At 42.8% G+C, this 25,841-nt stretch overlaps 1 protein-coding gene across 1 annotated transcript in view; it reads right to left on the bottom strand.

Annotated features, from left to right (window-relative positions):
* Window positions 1-3,076: 3,076 nt before the first annotated feature.
* The window catches only part of LOC118896380 (spermatogenesis-associated protein 31D4-like), a 210,364-nt gene continuing 187,599 nt past the window's right edge, over window positions 3,077-25,841 (bottom strand). The window contains exons 5-11 of the mRNA XM_036854155.1: window positions 19,276-19,393; window positions 18,478-18,641; window positions 12,338-12,470; window positions 9,113-10,414; window positions 8,309-8,354; window positions 7,672-7,732; window positions 3,077-7,391 (exon numbers count right to left, since the gene is read on the bottom strand). Coding sequence (XP_036710050.1) covers window positions 3,077-7,391; window positions 7,672-7,732; window positions 8,309-8,354; window positions 9,113-9,310 — 4,620 coding nt within the window. The 5' untranslated portion in view covers window positions 9,311-10,414; window positions 12,338-12,470; window positions 18,478-18,641; window positions 19,276-19,393. The remainder of the gene's footprint in view (window positions 7,392-7,671; window positions 7,733-8,308; window positions 8,355-9,112; window positions 10,415-12,337; window positions 12,471-18,477; window positions 18,642-19,275; window positions 19,394-25,841) is intronic.

The following is a 25,841-nucleotide window of genomic DNA, read 5'->3' as shown; positions in this document are numbered from 1 at the left end:
GTTACTGTGAGATTAAGGGAAAGCAATATTGTGCACTGAATTTGATCTGTAAGATTACTTCTTGTATGGGGTTGAGGGAGGAATTCATTCAAATGACTCCTTAGGGTTGACTAAAAGGCAGAGCAGAACCGATTGCCAGAGCCTCTAAAGCACAATGCTTTTTTGTCACCAATGCTGTGTACATCTGTTGTGAATAACTGTGTACCACAGGTGATAAATATCAAAGAAATGTGAGAGCTTTGACATGGGCACATAGCATATGTCTTAAGAGATAGATGACAAGATGTTTAAATGGGCTTTTACACTTTAATCATAGTGTAAAAGATGGGATGTATCACACATGCCAAATGATAACTGTGAAAGCTCGGTGAGGGGTGTACGGGAGGTTACATTGTTCTGTCTGCTTTCGTGCATGTTTAAACATTTTTGTACTAAAAAGCTTTAAAAATAAAAGATGTAGAGTGACTCATAAGGAGAGGGAGGGAGCAAAAGGATACCTGGCCAGGGTGATCAGTCCATCAAGACTAGAGTTTAGCTATCTCTCAATAAGGAAATTTCAGGAAGTGTAATTCCTTTGAGGTTGGGAAAGAAACTTCTTTCCATATAACAGGAAGGAAGAAGGAAAGGAGGAATGGGAAAGTTTTGTTTTTTAAGGATTTTGATGAAAATTTCCCATCTCATGACTTCTAGTTCCTCTGTGAATGGTGGTTTGGCACATCTGCTGAGCAAGTGGAGATGGCCTAAATTTGAGAAAAGTGAAGGAGATTTGAAATAGATTTGAGTAGCACTGGAGAGAAAATGGACTAAGGAAACAGTGACCTAAGTTCCATTTGTTTTGTTCATATGTTAGTAAGAATGAAATAAGAATTTGTGGAATGGATGCATTATTTCCAGGTAGTATGAGGGCTGAATTTATCATGGCATCAGTAGACTTGATTGTGAGATTTAATCCAATAGTCATCATCTACTTATGGGAAGGTATTTCTGGAAAAGGCAGAGACAGGGGATTTTGCCAGACAGGAAGGATTAAAGGTGATTGGATGGGGCCTATTTGTAGTGGAGCTTTTTAAATGTTGCTTACCTGATAGACCATCAAGCCTACCTTGGAGAGAGAGAAAAAGAAGACAAGAGCTTGGTGGATAGAGGAAGAGTAAGTGGAAAAACGACCTAAAGTTGAAAAATTAACAAGTAGTATATAAGCTGGAAGGATGGAGGATAAGGCCAAAGGGTAGAATGTCAGACTGTACTATTCCAGATGGCAGAAGTGTTCCTGGTAATAAGCTCTACAGTGTGGCAGTGACTGCACTGGAAGGGAAGTAAAAATGAGATGATGTAGGAACAGGGAAGCTGGGTTATTGACAGGTCTATTCACATGGAAGTTAGAGCCCTCCACCACTCCTCACCTCTTCATGTTCCCCACCCTGGGCCCCCTCCCACCTTTTGTCCCTCTCCCGGGGGCTCCACGGAATCTGCCTTCTCTCTGTGACCGTAAGCTTCAGATATTGTAGGATCAATGTCATAACTCTGGATAAGAAAATAAAAGTAGTGAGAGAAGGCTGTAGTGGACATCTAGTTTTGTTTTTTTGTTTTAACACCCAGTATCCATAAGTCTTTCTGGAAAAACTACCTCAAGTGCTCTCTAGGATACTCACCCCATTTTTGAGTCCCAGTCCGTACAAGTAGAGTTGCCTTCCCTCTAGATCTCATTGTAAGGGTGGGTATGTGTGCAGCCTTGGCCAAAAAAAGGAGGTCCATGGTAAGCCCCCAAATGTCTGATACCCCAGTGCATAGTCTAGGACTCACCTCTGGTTCATGAGCTGCAGGTATTCTGGGGGAGGGGTACCATGGCTCCACCAAGGCTATTAATCTCAGTGGTGGCACCTTCATCTTGACACCTGTACACACTAAGGGCGATATCTTGTATATTCCCATCAAGCACAGATGGAAGGAAAGCACCATGATCACCTTCCCCAAAGAGGGGGATGCCATCTTGATGACATCCTTGGAGATACTGTTTTAGTACTCAAAGACACCCCCATGCCTTTTTGATATAAGGCATCAGTGTGCTGTGCAGTTCTCTGGTCAGCCTCGAGGACATGGTGCTTGGATCAGATTGAGGAATGGGGGAGCAGGACAGGGTCAGAATATGGGAATGATGAGGCATGAACTTTGTTCACCCAGTAAGGACATTCTTTCCCTTCACTTTTTCTTACTTTCCCACTCACTTTAAGACATCTTTTGCTTACTCTCAGCTGTATTTTACCCTGGGAAGTAGGTGGCTGCCTGGTCAACATTCCTACCACTGACAGCTGAGTGGTGCTTTTCCTCTGCAAAAAAAAAAAAGTCATCAACTGAGCAGCCTGAAAAAATACCCAGAGAGGGGAACCACTTCCCCAGGGTGCCTTCCTAGTAAGGAAACCTCCATGTCAAGTTTAAAGTATGCTCTTCCGATACATTAACATGACCCACGTGACAGATTCTTAAGCAGTTGCTGTGCTGTTCCTGGACCCTACGGCAACTAGCCCAGGGTCCAGTAGAGCAACACCTCCACCCAAATAGTGCCATTCAGGGTTCAGCCCCCCGTAGGAGCTTCTGGTCACTGAGTTCTAAATAATGATTAAGCTGTTGTTTCTTCTTCAGCATTATTTTCAGAAAGTATACCTGTCCTTAACCCTCCTCAAGTATAAAAGACCTATCTTCCCTACTTCTCTAAAGGATATAAAACGTTCAGTGAGGGGGGAGGTGTGGGCTGCTATACATTTTCATTAAGGCTAAGCTAAGCGGCAGAAGACAAAGCCCATCTCCTCAAATTTCATCAGGGAGGAAATGGGCTTTGGGGTGGGGGTGGGGGGGGTGGGGGTGGAGGGGGCACGATATCTGTTTCTCAGCAAGAACTCCAGAGGACTGGTCACCTTTTAGCCAAAGCCAAAGGAAGCAATCAGTAAGAGCTGAACTATCTCCTTCCTTTCCCTTACACGTAAGCCCTGAGTTACCCAAAACCCAGAAAACAGAAAAGATACACTATTATTAGATAAATATTTATTGGGAAGAATCAATAATCTCCACAAGGAAGGAGTTATTTCTGGATGGGAAGTCTTCCTCCCTGGAAATTCTGGAGAAGTCTTTTCTGTCTAAACAGTAGAGACAGATGTCTGAACACAGTGCCTTCAGCAGTGCTGAGCGCAGCCAGGGGTGCTTGGCCAGCTTGACACCTGCGGGTGGGGCTTGGATGGGCCACAGGCTCCCTGTGGGACACTGCTGGGGGATGTCCGTGACACAGTCGCTGGTCCTTGAATGCCACAACTTTCTGGGGCTGTCTCTTCTTATCTCTGACCTGTCTTGTACTTGGAGGATAACCCTGGCCAGCAAAGATAGCTTCTTGATGGCAGGACTTGGTGTTTGTCACTTTACAGGAGGGAGCCCTGTAGTTGAAAGGATGCCCCTGGACAGGCTCTTTCCGGACCTGCACTTCCACCTTTCGCTGAGTTTTCCTAAACTGCATTGGGAAAGGAAGGGGCTCTGGAGAGCAGGTGACATCAATTGCATGCTGACACCCCAGTTTCTCCTCTAGGAACTTCCCGATGTCTGTCACAATTTTCTGAGCTTCAGTTGTCCCAGTAAAGGCAGCTCTACTTTTAACTAGGCCTCTGTTCTGCACAGTTGATATGGGGCTGCCCTTTTCCTGGGCATCTTTTTGCCTTTTGTATTTTATCCCAGAATAAAGCCATTGCAAGAAGTGCTTCATTCTTTTTCTGATATGGCCTTCAGGAAGAGGCTGTCCCTTCTGTGATAGGGTCTGGGAAGACTTGCTCGCAAGTGTCTCCTCTAGTACCATGTCCTGAGTAGGGAAACTCTTCCTCCTAAGTTTGGATGTCCCCAGCCCTGTATCCCCTCCACCAAGCTCTTCTGCCTTGGGCCCCAGAGGGCTCACTCTCTTTGCAGTTGGTGGGAAATTCTTATCCTGGCACCTCCTTAAGGCATGCTTAGGTTCCTGCTGCTGCTCCGTCCTGATTCCTCTGTCCTCCAAATGGACACGCAGCACCTGGGAAGCTCCCATGTCCCCACCTGAGACAGCCTGGGCATGAGTCAGTGAGGCCTCGCAAGTCAAGTTATCTGAAGTGAGGGATGTGTCAGTGGGTTGGCCTTGAGCCTGGCTATGCTCCCTGTTCTCCAGTTTAAAGTTTAACTCACTGAGCAGTTGTTCTTTAAGGTCTAATGATTTAGGATCTTGGGGAACTGGTAATTTGGGTGGGGGGCTTTCAGTGGTCACGGTAGTTTCTACTTTATTCTCATTCACATTTATCATTTGGGAGCTCCGTGGCTTGCTAGTTGTCAACATGTCACTAGTTTTTAATTGAAGAGTATCAAGCTCCTCAGCTGTGAATACCTCCCTAGACAATTTGGGCATGGAAACAGGTTCTGACTTCTCCACCTTTTTGCCCTGTTGCATTTCTCCTTTATCACAGGAACTCACACTCTTATGCTTCGGCTCATATCTGGCCCCAGCTTGCTTTGCAAGCAGCTTTTGGGGATTTCTGTTGGCTAGTTGAGTCTGTCTATGACCTGCTTTCCCTGTGATGCAGAGTGAGACAGGCAGACGAGTCTGTCTGGCATCCTTAATTCTCTGAACATCCTCTGCCAGCCCACGGTTGACACCAGGGCGTGATTGTCTCAGGACCCTCTGTCCTCCTTCGCCCACAGGTGAGATGGCAGGGAGAGAACGATCCAGGACAGGGGCTGAATTTGTTGCTCCCACTTTGTCTCCATGGAGAGATTTAGAGCTTCCTCTAAAGGACTTGAAGCTCCCAGATCTGGAGTCTGCCTCCGAAATCACATTGGTTGAGGAGGGAAAGTTGGCATGAGACAAGGACTGGGATGAGGCATCTTTCAATTTAAAGATCTGTATGGATTCAAGGACCTTGGCGGGAAGGGCCCACAACATCCTCATACGAAACCTTTTAATATGGGCTTCCAGCATCTGTTGTGCACTGGAATCAACAAAAGTCAGGTCCTGGAAGGTATTCAGGGAGTAGGCCTCACCCACTGATGACGGCAAACTTCTCTGTTTTGTTTGGGTGTGGGATTTCACAGAAGGAAGCAATGTTTCCTTCATAGCATGCCATGAATTATGCACAGTCCCAGGGAGCCGACCCTCATTTATTTCCTCAAACTTCTTGCTCAAATGTACTTTTAGGACATTTTCAAGTTGTCTCTGACCTAGACTCTCTGCTGACACCCTTGAATTTTTCTCTGAGAGACTCACCATCTGACTGTTTAGGTCTTTCTCAGAGTCATAGCCCAGATCCTTACCTGAAGAGCTCTTTGGGTCATTCAACAGGTGATCTTTTGGGCCATTCTCTAGGCTGTGTCCCAGATCCTTCCCCACATCTTCCTCTAGCTGGAACATTTCTGAGCTCCTCTCATGGAAGCTTCCAGTTTGGCTCAATCCAACATTTACATTTTTGCTACTCTGACTCTTAAACACAGAGATCAGTGAGACTTCATTATTGCTCTCCGACTCAGATGCCTCTGAAAAACTATTTGGAGGCAACATCAGTGACACAGACTCGTAGATTCTGCGGGGCAGGCCCCACCGGTGTTGGATGAGCCTCTTTCGAAGGTGATGCTCTAGTTTCTTCCGAAGTTCATCACTGAGAGGAAACTCCCCAGGAAGGATGGAGATTGAAACATGGGCCTGGGGGGCCTGGGGGGCCCGGTGGCGAGGAGTCTTAGGAGCTGATGGACAAAAGTCTTCCTGAGATCTTTGGACCACAGAGGGTAAACCCCACAAATTTTCCTGTTGTTTCTGCAAAATGTTCCACTCCAGCCGTTGAATTTCAGATGAGGAGAGACACTCTGACTCATCCTGAGGTCTGTGGAAATGTACCCCACAGATCCTAATCTGGGGTAGAGGATCAGATGGTATGACAGGGAGTGGGGATTGAGGGTCGGCCTGGGACTGGACCTGAGTGAGAGGTAGGGGCTGAGATTGAGGCAGGATTTGAGGCAAGGGTTCAGGCTGAATCTCAGGCAAGGACAGAGGTAGGGGATCGGGAAGCACTGGTGATTCTTGGCCTGTGGAGGCATTCGAGTTTCTATTGAAAATAAAGATTGAGGAACTGTCAGCCAAGACAGGAACAGCAGAGGGCAAGGACTCGCTGTGCAGAGATGGGAGACCCCAGAAGAACTGGATAGGTTTTTGCTGTAAATGGTCCTCCAGGGTCTTAGGATATGGGGGCTGCTGATGCACATGCAGCTCCTTTGGTTTGTCTTTGCTGCTCCAGAAGGGAAGGCAGACTGCTGAGTCACGCTTATCAGCAATTGACTCTAACATTTTCCATGAAGAATTTTGTTGGTAGTCTGGCCTAAGTTGTTCTGGAAAAGAATCTTTTTTATTTTCCTTTTCCTTCCACATCAGGAAATCACTCCTCTTTTGGACTTGTCTCTCCAGGAGTGCCAGGACATCAGGGCTGAGAAATGAGAGGTTACCAGGCTCTACAAGGTTGGCTGCAGGGTCTCCCCCAAAAGAGGCCTCTGAAGAATGGAGGGCAAGAAACTCTTGATTGAAATCACATTGTGCCAACGTGGAAGGGAACAAGCCTTTGGCATGAGCTTGCCACCAGGAGAAGTCTGAAATTGACAAGCTTGAATGATCAGTACCTCTGAGTGCTGGGACATAAGTGGACAACACACCAGGGCTTTCTGGAAGTGAGTTCTCAGGAACAGGCTTCAATAAGATGGCAATTGATTTAGACTGAGTGACAGTTAAAGTGCAGTCTGGCTGTGGTGAAACAGACAGAGTTGGTGGTGCATGATGACAAGCAGAAGAATCGGGGTGATTCACTGCCTGGGACAAATCTGATAAGGGATTGATATCTTGGGAAAGGGTGGGGTCAAGAGAGAAAATGGTATCCGGAGACAAAGTGACCTCTCGTGGGGGAACAGGATCTGCTGTCTGAGTGTCATGTGGTAGGAGAGGGGGAAAGGCAAGGGGTTGGGGTGGGGAATAGTCCACAGGGAATTTGGAATCCAAGGAAGGAAAAGGCTCTGGTGCCAGAGAATGACCCAGTGGTGAGGGTGAAAAAAAGTCAACTAAGGGAGTCACTGGGTTAGGGGAGAGAATGGAGGCGGGCAGTGGGGAAGGCTCAAGCAGAGAGGCTGCTGTTAGGTCTCTTGGAGGGACTCTTGAGAAGGCAGGGGACAGAGTAAACGATGACTCAGTCACAGGAGCTATGGAAGCCAACGGGGACACAGAGGAGGTAGAATCTTCCAGGGCCTCTGGGAATAGCATCCGATTGACCTCAGCAGTTGCCTTATTACACACCTCGCAGAAGGGGTCTGGACATAAGAGTTGACGAAAGCGGGTGGTGTCATCGTGCCGGCCCAGGGGGCTGCAGAAGACAGGAAGTACAAAGATGCAACCAGGACCAGAACAAGGAAAGGGGGACCTGCTGGCCTGGCAGGGGTGGGGACATTTGAAGCCTGCTGCCCCTTCACATTGCTCCACATCCATGAGTTCACAACATGCTCAGTAGCCCTCACCTCAAGGCCTTCATCACATACTCATTCCTATGCTACCCCCTGCCAGGACTACAGCAGGTGGCACTGAATCCCTGGAATGCATAGAACATGCTAAGGAGGGATCAGGAAAGAAGGGGAAAGACTAGTCACCTTTTCAGAATAGAAATCAGCTTCGTTTTCTCCTCTGTTTCTGTCTGGTGACATCTCCAACCTGAGAAACCAGGAGAGTGGGTTATATGTAATGAAGGTAGAAGCATAGGTATAATAAAGGAGTCCCCTTATGGGAAACCGTTGGGATATTAGACTCTGAAAGACCCAAGAATCAGTAGATGAGGTCAAATGGTCAATGACATTAACATGTGTATGTTGCTTCTTGTAAAGCACTTTCACATGCATTTTATCTCATGTGATGCTCAAAAACACCATGTGAAGCCCAGAGATCAGTGTTGCCTTAGAGAGGGATCTGATCATCCAGGAAGTGAAAGGACTTTTACAAAGTCAGAACACAGAAGTTCTGACTCTTGACATCTCACGTGGCCACCTGTTGGGAAACACCCATTGTCCAGGTCCATCACTGCTTCATGCCCAGCGATGAGCAGAGCAGGGAATCTGAGAAGTGTCTCAGGCTCTGACTGCCTTCCCATAAGCCTCTCCTCTGAGAGCTCTGGTTTCTGAGAGAAACTGTATCTAGCAGTTGACATCCTCAGAGATCAGGGACCTTGGACCTCATGGAAAAGGCAGGAAGGGTCACCCTTGGAGAGTTCAGATGGGATAGGCAGAACCTTACCTTTCGGTGTTCCACCTTTCCTTCTCCTCTTGGCTCTGCCCTGATGCTGAGAACAAAAAGAAAAGAATGAAGGGCTGGGGCTCATTTCTCTCACTCCTCTCTAGGAAACTCGGATATTCATTATCCATGAATAATTTGACTCTATTTTAATTAATAGAACTTTATGTTCCTTCCTTTTATCAATTTTAAAGGTTTAAAATGCTTTCAATTTTTTTCTTCTTTGACAAACTCAAAGAAGGACTTTTGTCTATGAGGTCCACACTTGATATTCTCAGTCAGAAGTCATCAGCCCAAGGAGGGCACAGCATCTGAGGCCAACAGTCACGTCCATGTCCCTCAGATAGGACCCTGTATCCTGGAGCTCAGGCTCCAGCCTCTGCTCAGAGGCTCAGCATTGCTGCTCTGATCAGCCCAGCACAAAGGAAGGCTCTGTCGAGTGATGCCTGACGTGAGAATGTGACTCATGATCAAGCATTGGGGAACTCTGTTCTCCTGCAGAGATCCTAAACTCTCTAAATAACCCAACCCAGGGCCACAAAGTTACTGCAAAGTTATTGCTTGGGATTTTATCCTGGAATCTCCAAACACTCAGATGGGCCATGGGCTTCAACTGGAAGCCTTAGTCCTCCCTGAACCCCTGGCCCTGCCTGGCCTCTTTCCCTAGAAGGATGATATTCTATCCTCTCCTTGAACTTCCCATCTTAGGTGTCTCTCTGAGCCAACCAAACTCATTTTAAAATGTGGGAATAGAAATGGAAACAACAATAAAGAATCTCTGTTGGGGGCTCACCCAGGGGTACTTACCTTTCGGATGTCTTTGGTTTTACTGAAGGTAGGTGAAAATGGCAAGCTCACCAGGTACCACAGGAACAGAAGAAGCAACCCCAACCCGCACGGGATGATGAGGTTTTGGTCAATATCCAAGAATGTTGAGCCAAAGCTCAGACATGGGTCAGTAGCGCTGTTCAAAAATGAGAGAGCATTCCATTTTCTGAATTCCATTATCTGAATCACAAGGCTGCCTGAAGTTACTGAGCACTGAGAGTGCGGGCGCAGTCCCAGGCCTGCATCACAGAGCAATGAAGAGTCACAAAGCGTTTGAGTGTGGGGGAGGGGACAACATGGAGAGGGTGTGTCCACAGCCCCTCCCCCCACCCACCAGTTCAGCAGACCCTTCCGCCGCTGCTGGGCCTTCCAGGTCCCTCTGCCCTACCCTGCCATCCTATTTTCCAACTCCATCCTTTCATGGTTTCATATATTTACAGTAATGAAGTTTTCTGCTTGTCCCATCTGTAACCCAGATACTACCTGGGTCCCCTTTACTGTTTGATAGAAACTTGACTTGGGTCTCACCAATTCCACTGCCTTAAATGTCTGAAATACTGTCTGGAATTTTTGCTTGTACCCACACATTTATACTCAGGATCATATATGTCCTTAAATCCATCTTTCCTATAGAATCTTTTCGCTACACAAACCCAGTTATAAAGAACTTAGAAGTTCTTTTATCCAGTTTTGTGAATGTTGAATAGGAAATTTTGCTTTTTGTTGCAGTCAGCCGTTACCATCTTCAGTCAGAGGGGCTGACTCAAATAATTAAAATGAATAATTCATTATTCAACATTCACAAAACTTAAGTTACTATAAAATAAATGTAAATAATTAAACCTTCACGAGATCTTGAGGAGAAGTCTGTAGCACTTATTTTTCTGAAGTTAGTGAAGCTTAAACTGCATAAAGACTTTTAGGACATGCTACACACACACACACCCTTTGACAAACCAATCTGTTATTTTCAAATCTAAGAATAAAGTGTTTTCTCATTTTATTCCAATCTTCCATCTTTTGTTTTGACCCTACTTCTTACTCTACCTAAAATACAGACAGTCGCTGCACTCTACGTCAATTTTCTAACATGTGCACAAATCCCTGCCCTAGTCAGTTTGGGCTGCCGTAACAAAACACCATAGACTGGGGGCTTAAACAACAAACACTTATTTCTCATAGTTCTGGAGGCTGGGAAGTCCGAAATGAAGGCAACAGCAGATTCTGTGTCTGGTGAGACCTACTTCCTGGTTCGTAAACAGCTGTCTTCTCCCAGCAACCCTGCAGAAAAAGTGGGTGAGAGAGCTCTGTGAGGTCTCTTCTATAAGAGCACTAATTCCATTCATGAAGGCTCCACTGTTATGACCTAATCACCTCCCAAAGGCCCCATCTCCTAATACTATGATATCGTATTGGGCTTAGGGTTTCAACATATGAGTTTGGTGGGACACAAATATTCTGTCCGTAACACTACCCAAAGGCTGTCCTAAGTCCTCTGGTGGCAGGGTGGGACCTAGGAATGTCAAAGCCTTAGAGAAGAATCAAGCCTTGAGCAGCCTTACCTGATTATCCTTGTGGTCTCTGTAAATATAATCTTTTCTTAAGTGTGCCTTGCCACAAAGGCTGAGAAGCTCTCCTCTATATAATGATCCCCATAAATGTTTGAAAATCAATTACCTGCCACGCTTTTTTTCAGGCTCCTCTTGTCAGGTTTCAATAATCCCAGTATTTCCCTCCCCTCTTCCTACATTTTCCTTTCTAAACTCTTTATCTTCATGATAGCTGTTCTCTGAACTGTCTCCTAATTTCTCATGTCTTTCTTAAACTGTGGTGCCCTTTATTTGACACCCATGGCCTAGCACAGTTACTTGATCTCCTGTGAAAGGGTTAGACAGCCTTCAAACCCACAGAGTCTTCTTTCAATTATGCAGGAACAGGTAACCTACCCCGAGGATAAAGTCTGCCAAGAGGCACCACTTCCTCCTGACCTTGATATACAGCCTCAGCCAAGTTTTCATTTAATAAATATTTACTGCTGGAAACTAGGAGACACAAGTACCTGTAAGTCACAGCCTCTGTCCTTAAGGACCTCATGGTGCAGTTTTAGGGGAAAGCCCTACACAGGTCGAGAGTTACATAACCGCACAGGAGAGGTCCCCCATGGCATTTGTGAATTGGCAAGTGATCTCTGGAATAGATCAGAGAAGGGACAGATGCTATGGGTGATAACTGCTCAGACATTTTATGCTCCTTAGGAAGGTATCCCTGCACGCCTCTCCAATTTTCTGGTACAAATTAACGATTCTTGGAGAAGATGGTTAAAGAAGAGCTTTTCTCTTTTAAAAGGGCACACGTTGGCTAGATATCCTTACATACATTTGTGTGCCTTGCGTGTAAAACTTACAAGAAGTTTCAACAAAAAGGCTTTTCCCAAAATGTTAATAAGATTCCTTTTCAGAACCTGGTAGAGCTCCTTCAAAATTTAAAGAAACAAAGGACTAAATGTACAGTACTTTTTTTTGCTTTTTTTTTTCTTTTTGTACCAACCACAAATAAACTCCATTGGTATTTAGTAGGAGAAGTTCACAGCACTTATCCTTCCTAGACTAACATCAATTATAAATTATAAATTTATTTGTCTAATTTATAAAACATTTTCCTTTCAGCGATCTCAGTGGATTTTCACAAACATCCTGTGATGTAAACAGTACAGGTATTATTGTGCCCATTTTATCAGTGAATAAAACTGAAGCTCAGAGACGGGAAGAAACTTCCTTAGATTGTTCAGCAAGTAAGTAGTAGAGCCCTGACTACTAAATTCCCCCACATTCTCAATGCTACTATTTTAAACAATATAAATAAGTGACTTCTTAAAAAGTATGCCCTGGTACTAAAATTAGAGTGGTTACGTGATTGAGAATATTCACTTTATCCATTAAATGATGCCAAATTTGGGAAGTAAAGAAAAGCTATTTTTGGCATCCTATCACCTCTTAGGTACCTTTTCCTTTTCATTCTTAGCACCAGTATCTTGCTTGGTTTTCTCTATTGCCCTCTTAAAACCTACTTTCAAGAACTCTATTACATATGACTCTCAGTAAGGTATAAATGAATAATAAAAGTTTAAAATGTCATCCCTCCCAGGAACACATTTCACACATTTTACATATATCTAACCCCAAAGCCTTGTAATAAAACTCTCACCAGAGCATTTCAGGCAGCCATCCTGAGGTGGCAGTGGTGGCTTTTAGTAGAGTGAGATCTTCTCCTCTCCACCCAATGACATCTTCCCAGTTGACCTTCGTCACCACACAGAAGTCTGGTCCCAGATTTCAGGCTGCACATGGTTAGATTATCCCCAAGGAAGAGTATTTTCCAAAAGCTGTACTAGAATAGTATGCTGCCTGTTGGAGGAGACTCAGTAGGGATAAGTCGTTCGTCTAGGATTGTCACATGTCCTCAGTGCCCTCACTCACATCCTGGCCACAGTCCCAGGGATGAGCCACGTAGAGGGAGCTTTTTTTAGGTTACCAAAAAGCCTGAAGAACAACAGATTCTAGAGCAGAATCCTTTAAAACTGCACTTAACACTGCCGCTTTAAGATGTTCTTCATTCATACACACACCACACTTTCATTGAACTCTACCATGTAGTATTTCCAGTAGAAATATCAAGAAAATAAGGCATTGCCTCTGCCCTCAGGCAGGTCATAGTTCAGTAAGTAAGGCCTGCAAACAACTATAATAAAGTGATACGAACTATAAAAGAAGTAGGAATAAGAACACAATGAAAATACAGGTAAAGGAGCAATTAATTCTTCTGCCAGGAGGGAGACAAGAGAGAGGCAGGGAAAATTTCAGAGGTGGTGCCAACTGAGATGGGCCTTGTGAGCTCACCTCCTCCTCCTCCTCTCCGTCCTTGCCATGGCCCTCTTCCTGTTCCTCACCCCCTTCCTCCTCATCCTCCTTTTCTTCTTTAGACTTTAATTTTTAGAGCAGTTTAAGGTTCACAGCAAAACTGAGCAGAAAATACAGAGTTCCCATATGCCATCTGACCCCAACACCCCTCCACACACACACACAACCTCTTCCACTATCAACATCCAGCACCAGGACTTCCCTTGTGGCGCAGTGGTTACGCCTGCCAATGCAGGGGACATGGATTCGATCCCTCGTCCGGGAAGACCCTATATGCCATGGAGCAGCTAAGCCTGTGCACCACAACTACTGAGGCAGTGCTCTAGAGCCTGTGAGCCACAACTACTGAGCCTGCAAGCCACAACTACTGAAGCCCGCGTACCTAGAGCCCATGCTCCACAACAAGAGAAGCCACTGCAATGAGAAGCCCGTGCACCGCAATGAAGAGTAGCCCCCGCTCACTGCAACTAGAGAAAGCCTGCCTGCAGCAAAAGAAGACCCAACACAGCAGAAGGGAAGGGAAGGGAAGGGAAGGGGAGGGGAGGGGAGGGGAGGGGAGGGGAGGGGAGGGGAGGGGAGGGGAGGGAAGGGAAGGGAAGGGAAGGGAAGGGAAGGGAAGGGAAGGAAGGGAAGGAAGGAGGGAGAGAGGGAGGGAGGGAGGAAGGAAATTTAAAAAAAAAAAAATCCAGCACCAGAGTGGGACATGTGTTACAGTCGTACCTACATTGACATTTCATTATCACCCAGAACCCATAGTCTACATGAGTTTAGACAAGTGTATAGTGATATGTATCCCCCATTGTAGTATCACACAGAGTAGTTTCACGGCCCTGAAAATCCTCTGTGCTCTGCCTCTTCACTGCATCCTCCACCCTAACCCCTGGCAACCACCAATCTTTTTACTGTCTCCAGTGTTTTGCCTTTTCCAGAATGTCATAGAGTTGAAATCATACAGTGTGTATGTAGCCTTTTCAGATTGGCTTCTTTCACTTAGTAATATGCATTTAAGGTTCCTGCATGTATTTTCATGGCTTAATAGCTCATTTTTTTCAGTGTTGAATGAATACTATTCAGTTGTCTGGATGTACCACAGTTGATTTACCCATTCACCTTAGACATCTTGTTGCTTCCCAGTTTTGGCACCTATGAATAAAGCTCCTATAAACTCTTTTTTTTAAAAAACACGTTGTTGAGGCATAATTCACATACCATATAATTCACCCATTAAAAGTGTACAGTTCAATGACTTTTAGTATATTCACAATGTTGTGCATCCATCACTACAATCAATTTGAGAACATTTTCATCACTCTAAAAAAGAAACTCTGTTCCCCCTAGCCTTCACCCTTCAATCTCATCACTCTCCCCAGCCCTAGGTTACCACTAATCTACTTTCTCTGTAGATTTGTCAATTCCAGACATTCATATAAATGGAATTATACAATATGTGGCCTTTCATATCTGGCTTCTTTCACTTAGCATAATGTTTTCAAGGTTAGTCCATGTTGTAACATGTATCAGTACTTCACTTATTTTCATGGCAAGTAATATTTCATTTTATGGATATACCACATTTTGTTTATACACTGATCAGCTGATGAACATTTGGTTTGTTTCCACTTTCAGCTATTATGAATAAAGCTGCTATGAACATTTGTGTACACATTTTGGTGCGGACATATGTTTTCATTTCTTGCTTATTCATTTTTGCAATAACTTAAAGTCACACTTTGTCTAAGTTTGTTGTTTTCTGAGATTTTGGTAATATAACCATATCAGACTCCCTATGAAATGAAGGCTTTGGAGTCTAAATGCAGTTTTTGTCAAATGTCTGGGTGCATCAATTTGCCCTCCTGCCAACACTCTCAAAATTAGCCCTTGAAAAAAAAAAAAAAAAAAAAATTAGCCCTTGAGTCAGCAGGAATGATGGTGATGCATAACGCTTAACATTTAAAAGTAACGAACACCTTATGTTCTCAAGTTTCTATTCTTAGAAAATCAGAAGAGGGTGTGGGAAGAGAAAGTGCAATCCAGCCAAAGTGAACATGAGCAAACCTATAACATATATAAAAGTGCATGTCTGGTCACACTAAAGCATTGGGCATGTGTCTGAGGATGAGAGTAGCAAAAAAAATTAGGCTGAAAAAGAAGGGGACTCAACTGTGAATGCTTTGAATGACAGTTTAAGAAGCCTGAACTCTGGACCAAGGCAGTGGGAAGCTAAGGTTTTCATAACCAGAAGAATGGCATTCCCAGATCTCTGTTTTGGAAAGATGACTGGAAAGGTAACTGAGAGTTAGGGGGAAATATGCAAATTATATCACATAGGACTCTTTCTCGTGCAGATGATAGAAAACCTAATGAATTCTAGCTTGAGCAAAAATTTTAATTTATTGGCTTCTACTGCTCTACAACACAGGAGCAGATTCAGCTTCTGACTTGCTACCTCTTGGTTCTGCTTTCTTGGTGTTGACTCATTCTCAAGCCACTTCTCTTATAGTCCCAAGATGGCATCCAGCCAGGAAAAACAGAATTGTTGTCCCAGTTTCTCAACCAAAGTCCCAACATCCAAGTGACTGGGACCAGCTCAGGTCATAAGAACACCCATGAAATAATTACTGGGAACCAGGGAATACTACTGGCCTAGTCTAGGTCAGTGCTACTCAAAGTGTGGTCCGTGGACCAATGCCTGTTACCACATTTTTGCTACCATCTGCAACAAGATAAGTATAGACAATGGAATATTACTCAGCCATAAAAAGAAATGAAATTGAGTTATTTGTAGTGAGGTGGATGGACCTAGAGTCTGTCATATGGAGTGAAATAAGTCAGAAAGAGAAAAACAAATACCATATGCTAACACATATATATGGAATCTAAACAAACAAAAATGGTTCTGAAGAACCTAGGGGCAGGACAGGAATAAAGACACAGAGAATGGACTTGAGGACACGGGGAGGGGGAAGGGTAAGCTGGGACGAAGTGAGAGAGTGGCATGGACATATATACACCACCAAATGTAAAATAGATAGCTAGTGGGAAACAGCCGCATAGCACAGGGAGATCAGCTCGGTTCTTTGCGGCCACCTAGAGGGTTGGGATAGGGAGGGTGGGAGGGAGACGCAAGAGGGAGGAGATATGGGGATATATGTATACATATAGCTGATTCACTGTGTTATACAGCAGAAACTAACACACCATTGTAAAGCAATTATACTCCAATAAAGATGTTCTAAAAAAAAAAAGGTAAGTATAGAAACTGAGGATGGTTAGAAACTTGTACTGCAATTTGAGAGAGTAATTAAATTTAATAATAAAAACTGAGGCTTATATTTTGTATGTCATAGTTCGTGTGTCATTTTTCCAGTGATCCATTTTTACTATATTTTATACAAGTACCAGTCCACAGTGGATGGGGGTGTGGGAGATGAAGCAAACTGGTCCTTCACCACAGACAATCTGAGAAACTGTGGTCTCATATACATGGTCCACTGTGAAGCCTGTGGGTGAATCAACATTCTGGAAGCACACAGGGAGACTTTGGGGAGCTCTTTCCCCCTTGCCATGAAAGAAGGCAAAAATAAATGTCCACTATCATCGGGATCTTAGCTGGAGAGAGGAAGGACATTCCCAGACTTACTTTAGCTCTCTTATTTTCTCATGCTTTTTTCCACGTTGACCTGCCCTTATTCAGAGTCCCTAGTAAGAATTTACTCTGCATAAGCTTTGGATATGGCCAGTTTAATAGGCTAAACATTACATGGGCATTCACCTACCTTGCCCATTAGAACTTTTATTACTAGAATCAAAGCATTTGAATGGCTCTCTTAAGCCATTAAGAGAAAAACAACTTTGAGCTAGACTAACACAAGGTAATTACTAAGCTGAGCCAAATTCCTCTGCCATGCTCTTGGCACTGAGGTATGGAAACTCTACAGCCCAATAAGAGGTCTGAAGGAAAAAAATGTCTTATACAAATTTCAGGGGTCTAAGTTTCTCATTAAAAATACATTTTAGAAAATTGTTTTAAGTTAACTTGCTAGGGCAGTTGTATGGCAAGGAAACGGGTGTAGTAATTTGTCAAATTGCAGCTTTCATCTCTCTTTTAAAATAATATGGAAACAATAAAAACACAATTAAAACTAAAATTAAAAAAGCATAATCTGAAAGAGTATTTTGATTTTTTTCTAATTAAAGCTCTGCAATTAAAGTTTTGCTGGAGAACAACCTGTGTTTTTAATCTCACAAAGGGCTAATAAACGCACAGAATTTGAGATGTCTGCTAAAACTCAGAGCTGGAAGTGACCTTGGAGAACCTTCTAGTCTGGCTTTCTCATTTTACAAATTGGAAACTGAGGCCAGAGCAGGTTTATTTCTTTTTTCCTTAATCCTTTCTTTCGTGTGTGTGTGTGTGTGTGTTTTCTCTTGGTGTCTGCACATAATTTAGTCACTCAATATAGGACTTAATTCGTTCCAGTATGAAGACAAGGACTCAACAAACACCAAATTTTATGCAGTACTACCTCGAAATCTGCAATTTTTGCCTAAGTGAACTTCACAAACCATTGAGATAGTAATGCTTTTTTGTGAAAACCAAATGGAAATACAGCATGTGCCTTCATGCCTTCTGCAATAAAATAAGCTGAATGTGACTTCAATATTCCTTGGTGACCCCAGCTTAGTCTAATAAACAGCTGTAATACTGCAGAGGAGCAGGTGTAGGCGGTCTGGGACATGGACACAAATGTGCACTGTCTCCAGCAGTGCCCCACAAATCTGCTATCATTTTAAAAATCCATCACCTGTATTTTAGGAGTTTACCTCTTTTTCATATAAACACAACAATTGTTTGTCAAATATACATACGCAGTGCAAAACTGACCTATGACAGAACTGCCTTTAGCAGGTCACAGGGCTACCCTAAAGAGTTAATGTAGTTTGGATCACTTTTATCCCCTCAGGGGGTGAGGGAACCACAGGAAGGAAATGGAATATAACAAATAATATAAGATTTGGTGGGTACTTAATTTGTGCCCCAAACTTTCACTCATTTCATTTCTTAACTATCTTGTGAGAGAAGAAATATTTCTCTCACTTCACAGATAACAAGACTGAGCCCCAGAAAGATTAAATAACTTGCCCAAGGCCATAAGAGCTAAAAAGTGACAAAGTAAGGATTTGAACCAAGCTTGCTTTGGTCCCAGACGTGCATCTTCAATCCACACGATACTGTCTCAGAGAGTAGAGTCACTGGGTCTTGATCACTGACTTCATTTTAACATGCCAGGAGCTATATTTTGCTGTATAACAAACCACCTCAAAAATTAGTGGCTTGAAACAATGAACATTTTATCTGCTCATAATTCTGCAATCTGGGCTGGGCTTGGCTGGGTGACCCTTCTGTTGATCTTACTGATGGCTACTCACGTGGATTCATCCAGCTGGCAGGTCAGCAGGGGCCTGGGCTTGACTGAGACACTGGGATGGCCAGGCTTGTCTCTCAGGGCCTCTCCCTCTTATGTGGCTTTTCTGACAGCCTCTCCACATAGCTCTAGCAGGCTAACAGAATTCTTATAAAGCAGATCATGGTTCTGCAGAGAACAAAAGCAGAACTTCTTAAGGCTTAGATCAAGAACTGATAGAGCATCACTCTGCCACTTGCAGTTAATTAAAATAAGTCATACTCCCAACTCAGGTTCGAAGAAAGAGGACTACACACAGAGGCAAATACTGGGAGATCACGGAGGGCCAACAATGTAACAGTGGTCGCTATACTCTTCTGAAACTGTGCACAATCAACTGTACAAGTTGCTGTTTCTTCTATACCTTCCATTTTTCTTATGTCCGGTTTTTCACTCTTTCCCTGTTTGTTTCTCCACTTTCTCCTACCATTTCTTAGCTTTTCTGCGTTGTGACTGGCCTTCCCTGGGCAGCCACAAATAAAGGGTGCCTCTCCTTCAGAGCAGTGAACTGACCAACCGCATCTTGTCAACCCTGTTCTTCAGGTCATCAGTTTTTGCAGCTAAAGTGTTCTACTGACAGAGGCTTCTTTGTCTAGGTTATTGTTTCATTTTGCTTTGCTTTATAAACTGGGTTCAAAGCTGGAAGTCTAATTTAAAGGAAATAGGACGTTACTGCCTCAAGAAGCAACTTAAGTGAGTACATTTAAAAGCTTCACCCTTATAAATAAAATCTAGAATCTATCATACTCCTCTTCAGTTTTACCTGCAAGAAGGCAAGATGACCAGTTCAATGGCCAAGGCAACAAATCAATGTTTATCATGTTTTACATGCTTCAAATTCCTTTAGCAGTCATTCACCAGGGCAGAGAAGGAAGAGAGGCCTGTAGGAATCAAATGATTTCCAGCATTACAATTCTAGTTCACAGCAGGTTACTTCTTACACGTAGCTAAAATGAGATCAGATTAAATTTCCATTGAGTCATTCAACCTGTCTGATCACTGCTTTCCGCTGTCAGGAGAGTTTCAAGAGTACCAAGAATTAGCTAGGGCCATGAGAACTTGCTGTACAGATACCACAAGCATGAAGAGGGCAAAGGAAGTAAGAGAAAAAAATTGTAAACACCCAAGGTGAAAATTCTTGCAGAAGGGGATCATGGGTTTCCATTTGAAATACTGAGGAATTAAAATGAAAGTTAAAACAAAAGTTGAAATGTGAATTACCCTTCAAGTGCTTCCAAATCGATTCACTGACAATGTTTATCATTGTGTCTTTTATTCTGCTCCCTGAGGCCAGTCATTGGATCCTTGATTGTTGGATTACATCTCCACCAGACATTTAGGTGCAAAAATGAAAGGGGATTAAATTTAATTTGGCTATGAATTGCTCAAGTGAAGGAGGCAACTGAGATAAAATGTCTTTGTTACTATTTTAGACTAATTCATTGACTCTAATCTGTGTTCTGTCGTCACAAACATCAAAAGTTGATCGAAAATGGGTGTAAATTCATACATAAATGAATAATACACAAACTCATTACAACCCTCATAATGATTTACAGAAGTCCAATAAATATTCTATGAAAATTTGGAGAATCTGACTAGATTCTGATGTTCTCAGGGAGAAAAAATTGATAAGTTTATCGAAGAAATTTTTGAATGAAGAATATAAATGGGTCTAGCCACATTAGACATTTAAATACAGCATAAAGCTGAGCTGGAGGGCATGGTGCCCGCCAGCAACAGTGTCCACATGGTGGGGAGAGCTCCAAGGGTGGCTGCCGCCAGTTGACTCTGTCCCCAGGGTGAGCTGCAGTCACCACCATCCCTCAGCCCGTGCCTCTCCGGGAAACTCTCCAAGATCAGTGAGCATTTTTTGTGAGAAGTCTCTTTTAAAACTGCTTTTGCTATATCCCATAAATTTTGGCATCAACATGTCTCATGGTCTCTGCCTGAAGGACAGGGCCTGGATCTGACCCCATCTCTTCATCACAACCTCCAATTCTCCACCTGGACCAGCCTTCACCACCCTCAGCCTCAAGTCACCTGTCATGGTCTCCCACATGAGCCCCACGCTTTTTACCCTTTTGCTCACATGTTAGCTTCTGCCCTTTTATATGGAAAATAAACTCTCTATGGTGAAAAAAAATAAGGCTATGATGATTAAAATAAGACACTACAGAAAGAAGAAAAAATATAAAGATATAGAACAGACACTAGACAGTCCAGAATTGATTTTTTTCCATACAAGAATTTGCTAGAAAACAAAAGTGACAGCACCAGAAAGGAAGAACTATTCATTAACTTGTGCAGGAATAACTGGGTAGGAATTTAAGGGAAATAAAATTAATTTAGACCCATCTTTCATAGTGTATAAAAAAATAAATCCCAGATATATTAAAAAGTTAAATATTTTAAAAACATCCTTTTCCAAATGCCCACTCAAACAAGGTATTAGATCTGTGAATTTAAAACCAAGGATGACTTCCTAAGCTTAAAATCCTTTTAAGAAATCATAAAACAAAAGACCAACTGTTCAGACTACATAAAATTTAAAACTTCTATTTGTAAAAAAAAAAAAAAGTGAGTAGCAAAACCAATTTTTTAAAAAAGAACAACAGCAGATTGAGAAAATGCATCATTTTACTACTATAGCAAAAGCAAACATTTTCACATTTATTTTTAATTTTTAAAAAAATTTTTATTTATCTTTGGCTGCATTGGGTCTCCATTGCTGCGCGCAGGCTTTTCCCTAGTTGCGGCGAGCAGGGGCTACTCTTCATTGTGGTACATGGGCTTCTCATTGTGGTGGCTTCTCTTGCTGCGGAGCACAGGCTCTAGGCGTGCGGGCTTCAGTAGTTGCAGCACGTGGGCTCAGTAGTTGTGGCTCATGGGCTCTAGAGCGCAGGCTCAGTAGTTGTGCTGCAGGGGCTTAGCTGCTCCACGGCACGTGGGATCTTCCTGGACCAGGGCTCGAACCCGTGTGCCCTGCGTTGGCAGGCAGATTCTTAACCACTGTGCCACCAGGGAAGTCCCCACATTTATTATTTGTTGATGAATTTTTTTTCTATCTGTGGCCTTTGTTCAGGGCAACAGAATTAATATTCCTAAAACCCTGTTTCCTTATGACATTTCCTTGCAGGAGTATAGCAATTCTCTGTTGTTTACCATTCTCTAATGTCAGTCATTTCAGTACAACCTTCATATACTCACCATATCCATAGGCCATCTCTACCCAATATTTATTTAATAATTTTCGTTAAATCAACTCTGTTTTACTTAAATAAATTTACCTTTGTTCCAACCAATAATTTCTATGAAATCAGAAGTTTTATGTAAATGAGATTTAAATGTATAATACAAATTTAAAAACACAAATATGTCTACCATTGAAAATTACCTATGCTGACTGTGACGATTAATTTTAATGTCAACTTGGCTAGGGTATGGTGTCCCACTGTGTGGTCAAACATCAGTCAATGCTACAGAAAGGTTTTTAAAGATGTGATTACCATTTAAATCAGAAGACTCTGAGTAAAGCTGATGGCTTTCCATAATGTGTGTGGGCCACATCCAATCAGTTGAAAGACTTGAGATAAAAGACGGAGGTCCTCCAAAGAAGAAGGAATTCGGCCTCCAGACTGCCTTCAGATTCAAGACTTCAACATCAACTCCTGCCAGAATTTCTAGTCTGCTGGCCTGCACTGCAGTTTTTGAACTTGCCAGCTTCCACAATCGCATGAGCTAATTCTTTAAAATAAATCCTCACCCCGTCTGTCTATCTCTGTCTCTGTCTGTCTGTCTCTGTGTGTGTGTGTGTGTGTGTGTGTGTGTGTGTATACACTCGTACACTCTATCCTATTGGTTCTATTTCTCTGGAGAACCTTGGCCATCCTTTGGGAACACTGACTTCACAAATCACATTCAAGAGTCTTGGCCTGGATGCCAACGTCCACCTAAATCTGGCTTCTCCTTCCTGTTCCAAATTCATTTCATGTGACTTTCCACTGCACACTCTGCTCTACTCCATCTGGTCACCTCACACCTTTGTTTGTGCTCTGTACTCTGCTGAGAATGCTTTGGTTTGCCAGGCCTCCCCAGTTACTACCTTCAAGGCCTGGATCAATTACCACATGGGGAGCTAAGGAAGAAATCAGATTCTCACATTTAGACATATATAAAACCAGCTTTGGAAAATAAGTTTCCATCTCATATGCCAATTCTGACTAAGTGGTGGTGGCTTCTTGGAACATGTTAAGGAGGGTTCTGAGGCTCTCTGAAAGAACACAGTGATCTGTTAGTGATATCTAACAGCAGAAGGGTGAGAAGGGGTCAGACTGGTAATAAACTTATTTGCTCTCTGGCGTGATTATTAAGAAAACTAACCAGAAGTATTTTCCTGAGCCCTTTCCAATGCCTACTCAAACAAGATATCAGATCTATGAACTTTTTAAAGAAACTAATTTACTTTCTAGTCATTTCCCTGATTTACATATATAGGGAAGTCAACCAAGAGCATTCAAACAAAGGTAGAAAGAGAACAGAGAGCAACCTACATTTGCTTCCCCAAAACCTGCTTTTTCGCATAATACCAAACATCGAAACAGAATCTACCTACTGGAATGAGTGAGTGGGGAATACAAATATCCCCAGCATGCCCACTTAGCTATTCCATGGCCAAGCTGCCCAGCACCTGACACTGGGACATCCTTATAAATATTTGGGGAAATCACTAGGTATGAAAATTTTCTTGGAGCTGAAAAGTTGCATTGGTCCTTCCCTCACATCCCTGCCTTCCCATCCCTGGATTGCTAGAATGAGAAAAGAAGAAACCCTTTGCAGCACACCAAGATCTGAGTTTGCCTGATTGATACAGATTTTCCTGAAAATCAACCTAAAATTGTCCTGATAGGAAATCACCCTATGCCTGGTTTTCAATAGTTCTTTCCCATATTCTTTAAGATTGGGAGTAGCGGGGTGGCATGAGTATTTATACAGATGGATTAGGTTACTTTCATTTATTCTGAATTTGAGCACTTCCTTCCATCACAACAATGTGACAGGCACTGAAGAGACAAAGAAAAATCATATTTGGTTTGTGCTTTCAAGGAGCTTGTAGCTTAATGACAGTCAAAGAATATATAGAAACATATCTTAGACCAGGGTTGGCAAACTTTGTTTTATGAAAGACGAGATACTGAATGTTTTCAGCTCTGTGGGCCATATATTTTCTGTTGCAACTACTCTGCTGTTGAAGCACAAAAGCAGCATAGACAATACTTAAATAGATGGGTGTGGCTATCTTCTAATAAAAATGTATTTACAGGAAAAGGCTATTGGTCAGGTGTGGCCTCTAATTTGCTGATCCCTGACTTAGACTCTACTAGATGTATTAGGACCTGAGATGAGCACCTCTCAGAGGAAGAGTTTAAAAAAAAAAGGCGGGTGGGGGTGGGGATCAGTCTTTGGTTAGTGTGGTCGCTTGAATAATCAGAACCTTATTCCTTGGTGGTGATTTTTTAATTTATTAAAACTCTCATGGGACTTCCCTGGTGACACAGTGGTTAAGAATCCACCTGCCAATGCAGGAGACACCAGTTCGAGCCCTGGTCCAGGATGATCCCACATGCTGCAGAGCAACTAAGCCCATGCGCCACAACTACTGAGCCTGCGATCTAGAGCCCATGAGCCACAACTGCTGAGCCCACGGGCCGCAACTACTGAAGCCCGCATGCCCTAGAGCCCATGCTCCTCAACAAGAGAAGCCATTGCAATGAGCAGCCCACGCACCATAACGAAGAGTAGCCCCCGCTCGACACAACTTGAGAAAGCCTGCACGTAGCAACGAAGACCCAACACAGCCAAAAATAAATAAATAAATAAATAAATTTATTAAAAAAAATAAAAATAAAAAAATAAAACTCTCAGTAAGGTCTATGGCATTCCTCATGAATATGTGAGGAAATAAAGCAGTTATATTGAATAATAGAATGACTTTATTCATTTTAAAATATTTTTAATACAAGATTTTATAGTCATAATTCATTCAGTGAGGAGCAACTGCTAAATATGAAAATGATGTTGTAGAAATCTACAGGGCAGAGTGGAGAAAGCCCTAGAGGGAAATAAGAAGAGTCTTACAGAACGTGTTCAGTGGAAATGTGCCCCTGTCATGCACAGCGTTCCTAATTTTTCAAATCATCATGAAATATTCTGGAAAAACCATCCTCACCCCAAAATCTCAACAAAGGCTCTCCTTTTATTTTTAATTAATTAATTTTTTTAACATCTTTATTAGAGTATAATTGCTTTACAATGGTGTGTTATTTTCTGCTTTATAACAAAGTGAATCAGCTATACATATACATATATCCCCATATCTCCTACCTCTTGCGACTCCCTCCCACCCTCCCTATCCCACCCCTCTAGGTGGTCACAAAGCACCGAGCTGATCTCCCTGGGCTATGTGGCTGCTTCCCACTAGCTATCTATTTTACGTTTGGTAGTGTATATATGTCCATGCCACTCTCTCACTTCGTCCCAGCTTACCCTTCCCACTCCCCATATCCTCAAGTCCATCCTCTACGTCTGCATCTTTATTCCTGTCCTGCCCCCAGGTTCTTCAGAACCTTTTTTTTTTTTTTAGATTCCATATATATGTGTTAGCATATGGTATTTGTTTTTCTCTTTCTGACTTACTTCACTCTGTATGACAGACTCTAGGTCCATCCACCTCACTACAAATAACTCAATTTCATTTTTTTTATGGCTGAGTAATATTCCATTGTACATATGTGCCACATCTTCTTTATCCTTTCATCTGTTGATGGACACTTAGGTTGCTTCCATGTCCTGGCTATTGTAAATACAGATGCAATGAACACTGTGGTACATGACTCTTTTTGAGTTATGGTTTTCTCACGGTATATGCCCAGTAGTGGGATTGCTGGGTTGTATGGTAGTTCTATTTTTAGTTTTTTGAGGAACCTCCATGCTGTTCTCCATAGTGGCTGTATCAATTTACATTCCCACCAACAGTGCAAGAGGGTTCCCTTTTCTCCACACCCTCTTCAGCATTTATTGTTTGTAGATTTTTTGATGATGGCCATTCTGACTGGTGTGAGGTGATACCTCATTGTAGTTTTGATTTGCATTTCTCTAGTGATTAGTGATGTTGAGCATCCTTTCATGTGTTTGTTGGCAATCTGTTTAACTTCTTTGGAGAAATGTCTATTTAGGTCTTCTGACCATTTTTGGATTGCGTTGTTTGTTTTTTTGATATTGAGCTGCATGAGCTGCTTGTATATTTTGGAGATTAATCCTTTGTCAATT

This window comes from Balaenoptera musculus, chromosome 6, assembly GCF_009873245.2.
Source record: "Balaenoptera musculus isolate JJ_BM4_2016_0621 chromosome 6, mBalMus1.pri.v3, whole genome shotgun sequence".
Lineage (NCBI taxonomy): Eukaryota > Metazoa > Chordata > Mammalia > Artiodactyla > Balaenopteridae > Balaenoptera > Balaenoptera musculus.
This window is presented reverse-complemented; position numbering and strand designations above follow the sequence as displayed.